The sequence below is a fragment of the Cololabis saira genome, chromosome 10 (assembly GCF_033807715.1).
Source record: "Cololabis saira isolate AMF1-May2022 chromosome 10, fColSai1.1, whole genome shotgun sequence".
Lineage (NCBI taxonomy): Eukaryota > Metazoa > Chordata > Actinopteri > Beloniformes > Belonidae > Cololabis > Cololabis saira.
In genome coordinates, this window is record NC_084596.1 from 27589026 (window position 1) to 27597878 (window position 8853).

An 8853-nucleotide genomic window follows, 5' to 3' on the forward strand; every position below is an offset into this window, starting at 1 on the left:
CGTAGGAAAACCAAGGATGTCTGAGAAAAAAAAAAAAAAAGAAGTTGCTTTCCACCGAGACCAGCAAAGAGCTGATATGAAACTATCTGAAGGGACGGATGTTTCATGACAGTGCAGAGTTAGCCATGTGCTGGTGACTGCACACACAGATGGCCAGTGATGTAAAAACACCCACATCAGCATGATCCAGTCACGTGCAACATAGCGACGTCTCACAAGTGATACGCGTTCTTGATGTGTGTCACCAGATTGGCAGAGACTGGTGAGTTTTTACTGGAGCGTTTCATTAGTGAGCTTTGCTTAGAAGCTTTAGACAATTAGCATGAAACATAAATCATGTCTGACTCCAGGCAAACACTCCAACAAGGCTTAAACACAACCCCGGATGGGTATCCATACTGTGCAGAAAAAAAAAAATAAGACAATCTGGAAAATGTTAAAACAACATCACTCGTAAAAAAGAAATCTTATTGCTAAAATCGAGTTTTAGTGCCAGCATGAATAAAATCCATGCAGTTTCTCAGTTCCGTGCCTCTAATTTCTGCAACTCGCTCAGTTTCTATCATCTTGCTCAGTATGGAGTCCTGAATACAGGTCAAATGTCCCAAGTTGGACAAATGAGAGTCTATTAACTGAGAGGCATGTTAGAACAACGAAAGGGGCCAAAAGTCAATCAGTCCAACTCTCCACAGTCTCTTGACCTCTCTCAAATGACTAACCACCAATGACGAGGCTCCAAAAGCCAGGCTCAGTTGAAGATGCTTTTCAGCCACAGCTGCAAATTTCTGCCCCCGTTGAACTACAAAGTGGTGGGTGGAGGTTTCAAGGAAGAGGGAACAGGCCTAGAGGGAGGGCGATGGAGAAAAGCACAAGGGGAAGAAGGGGAGGGGGGTTCAATGTAGCAACAACATGCAAAATGGATAGAAGGAAAATGAAAAGAATATTGCAGAGATCTTCAGGAATGTGGATTTGATGACAGGCTGGATAGAAATGAGGGGGACAAGAGATGATTTGAAGCAATTGTGAGGAAAAGGCAGAAACACATGGGGAGATTGCTGCATAGTTACTGCCTAGCAACAGACCATCACTGAGGCTATAGTCTGTCTGCTTCCAAGTTGAAGTTATACTATCTGCCTCACTATCACCGAGAGGTTGAGGCCCACTGTAATGGGCTGGTAAGACATGTTGGGGTGGAGGTAACATACCACTAATAAAAAGAGTAAGACTGAAACAAAAAGTGAAAAATCTATACCATCTCACGTTGTGGCTTTGTGGCAGAGGAAAAGTAAAAAAAATTAAATGCACAAACATCACATGATGCACACGTGTTTGAAAGGTTAGCTGAAAGCCGTTACACTTCCCTGCTATCAGCAGTGACAGATGGTGGAAGAAGAGACCTTTGTCTGTCAGTCTATTATTCATAGCCTCCTGTTGATGACAGTTAAGCATAACAGCATATCACTATCTCGGAGGAGACTTCGGGAGCATTGACAACCAACAAACACGATCCGAATTCCATAGCACAATCATGAAAACAACCTTAAACCCTGACCAAGGGTCAGGCACCCCACAATGTTCGTGCCTGCCGGTTACAAAACAGCACTTATCAGAAACAAGCCCACAGCACACACACTCTTGTCTCAAACATGCACGCACGGAGACGACTGCAGTTTTATCTTCTGGTCACACAAGCGCCTTTTCCTCCCAGCTGACGCTGTGAGAGGCTGTCATTGTGCGCTGACTGGGTATCTGCAGTGGGGTCATCGTCTTTCGACAGCTGAGACCATTTCAAAAGAGCCTCACACTGATCCAGGGTCTGTAGAAGGAGTCAACCAGCTGGGTAAACAGTACGAGGGACACAGAGCAGAGGGACATGCAAGGGTGTTCAGCTACAGTATCATATTTCAGATCTATGGGTGTGCAACCTCCTGTACAGCGATACTGGTGCTGGGTGGACCCACTAAAGTGCTCTTACAACATATCTACCGAGTACATTTCACAGAATATAACGACAACATGTACACAAGTACACACTGAATTCAATGTTCTCACTTTGTAATATTTCCTGACTGTAATTCATTTGTGAACTTGATGAAATGTAAAGAAATAGAGAAAATGTAAGACACAGTCTTTCAAAGCTCAGCCTTAGAACAATCATTTATTTGCCAAATATCCAGGGTGTGGATTACAATTAAACATGACAAGTAGAAAATCCTTTTATTTGGCCAGCGATAGCCTGAATCAAGTTCGCCTGGGTTTTTCCCGTTGAAATTACTCAACAGTTGATTTTCCATCCAACCGTCTGATTCATTGTTTAACTGTTTCACCTGTGTTAGGTACCTCGTCTGGTAAATTGTAAGGCTATCCCTAAGAAATGGTGACGCTAAAGTCTACACAATAGTGTCCCTTTGCTTGTAACCCATGTGTTTTGAGGGGATAGCATTACTGAGATAATCGCAGTAGGATATTTAATGTGTTTTCACCAGAACCGCTGCCAAGTAGACGAACAGTTCGGCCTGTTGTGGTGTGCTGATTTGCTGGAAAAGCCACCAGGTTGCTGAGTGAATCCATAGGCGAGTGAACTGACGTGTGTGAGGCTATGGGTGTCCCGAAGTGTACACTCAGGCTACTGTAGGAAAAGGGCCTAGTTATGTTTTCCATTTCCTATTTGCAGCAGAAAATGTAACTGTGGTAACTTTTTTTCAATAATTTTTTTTTTTCTAACATGAGAATTTCAGTTTCAGTTTATTTTTGTTTGTTAGAAAGGGACAACGTACATTAAGAAACATTTTATAAAATAAAATGTAAATGTACCCAATTGTAGCCAAAAGGCTAGTTTACATTGGCAGCCCCCCTGCCAGAAATAATAGGCTAGTACCTAGTAAAAAAAAGATTAAAACACAAGTACAAACACATCAGCAATAGCATTTACCATATATAATTCAACCCTTACAATATACACAGTTCATCGATAGTACATCAATGTTCACATCTTTGATTATCGATCAACCAATTCCTAAGATTATATTTGAAGACATTGTATGAAATGGACTCTCTAATGTTCTGTGGGATGTTATTCCACTCAGGTGCTGTTTTATAAGAGAAACCCGATTGCCCAAATGCGCTCTTTCTAAACGAATCATACGTAGCTTAAAAACCACCATAGATCGTTAGCTACCAAATGAATGTAATTTTCATAGAAAAACCACACACACACACGACTGATTAGTGGAGGTTAATCCGTCTTTCAAGGAAGGTCTCAGGCCGCTGTTTCAGAAAAAGCTCCTACCTATCTGAATGGCAGCTGAGAAGGGAGGTTGCACAGAGACACCGTCTCTCAGTGATGATACATTCTCATTTCTGAGGCTCAGCTCAATTAAGAAGGACCCCAAGGAGAGCTTTGACTCAATTAGGATGGTCACCACATTAGCCACTTTGAGTTCTTCGCCACTTCAACCCCTGCTGCCTCCACCCAGGCCTCGTTTCTGTGTCACCCTGAGAAGAGGGAGTTAGCAGAACGGTTTCCCTGCCATCTTCACCCATGTGGCTCAGAGGTAAAGTATCTATGAATAGTCACACGTGTGCTTTATGTTACATAATAAGATAAACAAAGTACCAGCTGGTCAAATTGTGTTGCTACATTTTGTTGGAGATGCTGTCATATTCGGTCGGTGTTGGCACTCGGCTCTGCTTTTCAGGGATCGAGTGACACGGATAGCTGAGCTCACTCATGTGGAGTTATGCCTCTGCAATCCAAACACAGAGAGAAATGCCAGGTCATCACTTCCTGCTGTTGTGTCCCGTCCTAGTTCTTGCGCTGTGATGGGGGGAAAAAAAAAGCGGGTCTTGGAGGATGGAGGAGTGGGCTGTCAAAGAAGACAGGAGCTGAGACAAGCGGGCTCGGTTCTGCCTCGATTTCCGCTCCTCTCGTAAGATTTGCCTGCACGCCGCCCGATTCGGTTTCTCCTGACTTTGACCTTGTCAGAATGAGGATGACATGGGTCGGGGAAGACGAGCAACGCCTGGCAATTTAACCAGCGGCTTAACACTGGCACTAATCTGCGGTGGTGGTAGTGTTAACATGACATTCTCAGGATGTGTGCAGAGGCAATAAAATGTTAGTATCAATGAGTTACAATGTCAGGGTGACAGCAGCAGAGCCAGCAATTTTTCCATGCTTCTGCCTTCGTGCGTGACTCTTGCTCTTGTTTTAAACCATCGGAGAACCGGCTGCTGGGAATTTGGATCCAACCAGTCAATTTTCCTCACATATGACTTCATGTTCAGCTGCAGTTTAAGAGTATTAAAGCCAATGTTAGTAAAAACAGACCCCCCCCACCCCTCCCTACATTACCCTGCGGATAATAAATTAAATCAAGTATTAAACTGCACCTCAGCTCACAGCTAAATTAAAATGCCACAGCTGCATTTTATTTGCTTTATTTCAAAGGGGGACATTATCAGTTTCTAGCAGATGGACTGCTGGCTTTACAGCAGATGCAGGCTCAGGCTGCAAGAGTGCAGAGCCCAGTCTCAAATCAAACACATAGTGATAACCGTTATTGTGCCAAACTCTAGACTTCGATTAAAACATGATTGATTCTCCTCTGCAAATGAGTGCATCAAGAGTCAAGACTTTCCCTTGTGAAAGAAAAGATAACTATTTATTGATTGCTTTTGAGTATTCGGATTTTATCATTGCTTATTGTCATTTTATCACTCAGGCACTCAAGGCAAAACAACCTGTGCATGCAGATATACGACATGCAAATGTAAAAGGTATGACAGCAGACTGAAACTAGACTCAGGATCTCTCACTGGTGTTTGGTCGGGGTAGGTAGCGGTGGGGCGGGTGATGTTTGGCTAAGGACAGGTTTTACAATATTCTGGAGAGAACATCCCCTGACCTTTGCTCCAAATCAAAAAAGACTTCGCGTTCATTATTTCCACAAAGACAACTGGCAAATTCCGCCAGTGCTTGTGGTCTTGCCCAATATGCCGATGGGGGCGTGTTCCTCTGCGTCAGGTCACCCACTGAGTCAGCTGCTGAAGTGTCACTGCCAGCCTTGGTGGGAGAATACATGCCCCTCACCTATAGACAATTCCTTTTTGTTATTTTGTCTTTTCTTTCTTTTCTTTTAATTTTTAAATGGCATATGATATTGTGAGGAAGAGACAGGACTAAATAAGCGTTCTGCTTCCTCCTGTTCTCTCTCCAACACATTGTTTTGCTGTGTGTTTTATTTTTGGATGAGACTGTTAAATTGTTTTGCTTTTTTTATATATATATTGATGCTTTTAATTTGATGGGTTTTGTTGTGTTGGAGACAAAGCCAACAATAAATAAATAAAAAATCCTGCTACTTTGTGCCCCCCATGAGCACCTCTTGGCGATTCCTTGGGTCTCGGCAGAAATATGAGTGATCCGCAATGTGCAGAAAAATAGTGCAATAATGGAGGCTTTACCACAGCCACATAAAGCCAATAAAGGCTGATTTATGGTTCCGCGTTACACCAACGCAGAGCCTACGGCGTACGGTGCGCGTCGCCGCGTACCCTACGCCGTAGGTTACGCGTCGATTTAAGGCAAAACCCTAATTCAGGCTTAAATCATATACGCCTGTGTATTGTGCTGATGAGTGTCATCCATTTGTCATCCAAATCTAGATCCATTTATTCCATTTGGATCTAGATTTAGACTAAAAACAGTAATATATCCTAATATTAGAAATAGGAGAATGCGAGTAATGCATAAACAGCAGATGGTAATAGAGGATCCCCCTCCTCGTTTTGTGGATGTCTTACCTTAGTAACCACATTCTGCACGAGTCCCGTGTGCGGCTGAAACGTCCACTCGCTGCAGCTACAGTGCATGTCGGTCGTGTCATTGTGGCCGCTGTAATTCCCCCCCCGGGCATGAGCAGAAGCCGGGCTGCTGCCGGTCAGCAGCGGGGCCGGGTGCCCCGCTCCCCGGTGATGAAGATCACTGCCGTTCAACAAAGGCTGCACACACGTGCTGTTTGGCTGGGCGAGGAGGAAATTGTCCGAGTACTGGCTGAATCCGATAAATAACGCAGGAATCCATGTCAGCACGATCAGCTGTTTCTGGTACTTCCCAAACCCCCCGAGGAACGGCAGGACCTCGCCGTCCACCCGCGCCAGCAGCATTGCCGGCGCTGCCGCTGCGGCGGCTGCGGATTCGGGGGCCACGAAGCCGTTCTCCGGCTGGTGCTCCCCCGTGTCGAGCTGCACCACGGCCATCTCTCTCTCTCGCCCTGTGTGGATGCCTTGCGACGTGTAGCTGGAGCCGGGGTGTGCAGTCAGTGCTTTACCCCCCCCTCCCACCCTCTGTCGACTCCACAATGCGTCAATGCCTCCAGCTCCGGCGGCGAAAGCCGTGCGCAGTCAATCACTAAAGACGCACCTCCTTCGTTATCAGGAAGCACTTCCCTCCGAGCGGCCGCCTGCACCCAAACCCGTCTGACTCCCACCGCGCGAGAGGGATTTTTTGGCCATGAGCTGGGGCGATGCGAACACTATTCCTGCCGTGGTGAGGTTGGTGGTGTGTCCCTGCTGCGAGCCCTGGCAGCAGCAGAGGAGGGAGAGCTTCCTGAGGGAGCCACAGGTAACACACCTGCCCGTGAACACGGCCGCTCCTCCGTCACCTCGACATGGCAACCACGGGCAACCAACCGCGCGGGGCGGGGTTACAGGAACGATGTGCCTCGCAGTTTCATTCAATTTGCTTTAATTAAATGAATTTAACTGAATAAACGTCACAATTTTAAATGTATACACAGTTTGGGTTTTAATTATTTATTAATTTTGAGTGACAGCTGCGTTGCAGTCTGCAGTGTGTATATATATATATACTGTATATATATATATATATATATGTATATATATATATATATATATATATATATATATATATATATGTATATATATATACATACATACATACATGTGTGTATGTATGTATGTATGTATACATACATACATACATACATACATACATACATACATACATACATACATGTGTGTATGTATACACACACACACACATACATACATACATACATACATACATACATACATACATACATACATACATACATACATACATATACACACATACATACAAAAAAAATATAATATTAACTCATATTATATATATATATATATATATATATATATATATATATATATATATATATATATATATATATACATATATATATATGTGTATACATACACATAGATATAAGTATATACATATAATTGTACCAACAGACCCACTCTGTGTTGGCCTGAAAGAACCTTGGTCAACATTTGGTCACCGGGTTGAGGTAGCTCCAGAAGCAGTTTTACCTTACCTAAACTAGTCTGTGTTTCTGCTCCAGTTGTTCAGTTGTTCTCTCTGCCAGCGATATCTGAATCAAGCAAGGATGGAGATATGTCACTAAAATATATATGTAGCTGTATTATAGTGGATGTTGCCTAATAGTTTGCAGTGTAATTTAGCTACCATGCACTTCTGGTGAACTAGAAGTCTGAGCTCTGAACAAAGACACACCAAAAAATGATCACTTTTATTTACAAATAACATTTATTTTGCTGGTAACTGTACTTACACCCATGACTGGCTCTTGGATAGGCCGAAAAAGGCCTGGGAGAAAAAGGTGAAATGGCCAGATCAGTGGGGTTGAATGTTTTTTTTTACCACGCCAGGTAAATTTGCAAATTTCCCCTCTGTGGGACTATTAAAGGTTTATCTTATCTTATCTTAATTTATATAAAGTAATACATTCATTTATATTATGGGGGTGTACAATTTTGAATGGCAGTCTGTTTAGCCATTATCACTTCCTCATCAGTCGTCATAATGCTACAAAACTTAAAGAAGCAGTTATCAGTTTATATTAACCTAGCGTCAGCTAAACTCAGAGGTAAGTTCAGATTTTTCCACCAAAATTACATCTGATACGGAATATTCTGCTGCAAATGTTTCCCAGCAGCTCTGCAGCTCCTCCAGCGTGGATTGACTAAAGAAGCTTGTAGCAATGGTATGCTCCAGTTGACTTCCTCGGCCTGTTTGTTCCACCCATTTGCAATATGACACTGCAAGAAGCTTCAACACCGCTCCTCAGAATACCTATGGGGGACATCATGTCTGTCCCGTAATTCTACAGTCCATGAACTACAGTGGATATCATGGCAGAGGTGAATAAGAGACTGAGGAAAGTAACGAGGGAAGAGAAAACAAGCAAGTGATCGAGCAACAAATTAAACAAGAATAAATATCAGTTCAAAAAAGTAACTGTCACATCATGCTTTTGGGCTTGGGAATGTGCTTGAGAATGCATTGCATTGTGGGCAATGCCAGGCATGTTGGTAGCCACAAGATAGAAGACAGAGTAGACAGTAAACAACAAGTCAAGAAGATGAAAAGGCAAAGAATTAAAAACCTTGAAAAGAAATGATGCAGCTTGACTAGACAAATGTGAACCTGAAAAAAAAACACTTTGAAACCAAATTCCATTATATATTAGAAGAACAAACTTTAATAATGACGTTATTATGCTGAAGGCCTTCAAGTGAGCATGATCATCACAACAAACTATAAACAGAACGCTGAACTAAATAGTAGTGCCAAAAAACACAGTGCCTACATACAAATGAGATCCTCATGTAATAAGACTCCACATAAACAGTCTGTTTCATGTTTACTCATATTTATATCCAGCAGAAAGGAATGTGATGAAAAGAAAAATGCATTGTTTCTTTTTGTTCAGTAACAGCTATGTGAAGCACTGCAGCACTTATCCACACAACTGTAACTGTTATTTCCAA

The 8853-nt window shown here is 42.9% G+C and overlaps 1 protein-coding gene across 1 annotated transcript in view; it reads right to left on the bottom strand.

Moving 5' to 3' along the window:
• slc22a23 (solute carrier family 22 member 23) overlaps positions 1-6345 on the bottom strand; it is a 42593-nt gene extending 36248 nt beyond the window's left edge. The window contains exon 1 of the mRNA XM_061732360.1: positions 5806-6345. Within this exon, the coding sequence (XP_061588344.1) occupies positions 5806-6261 (456 nt within the window). The 5' untranslated portion in view covers positions 6262-6345. The remainder of the gene's footprint in view (positions 1-5805) is intronic.
• Positions 6346-8853: the final 2508 nt, after the last annotated feature.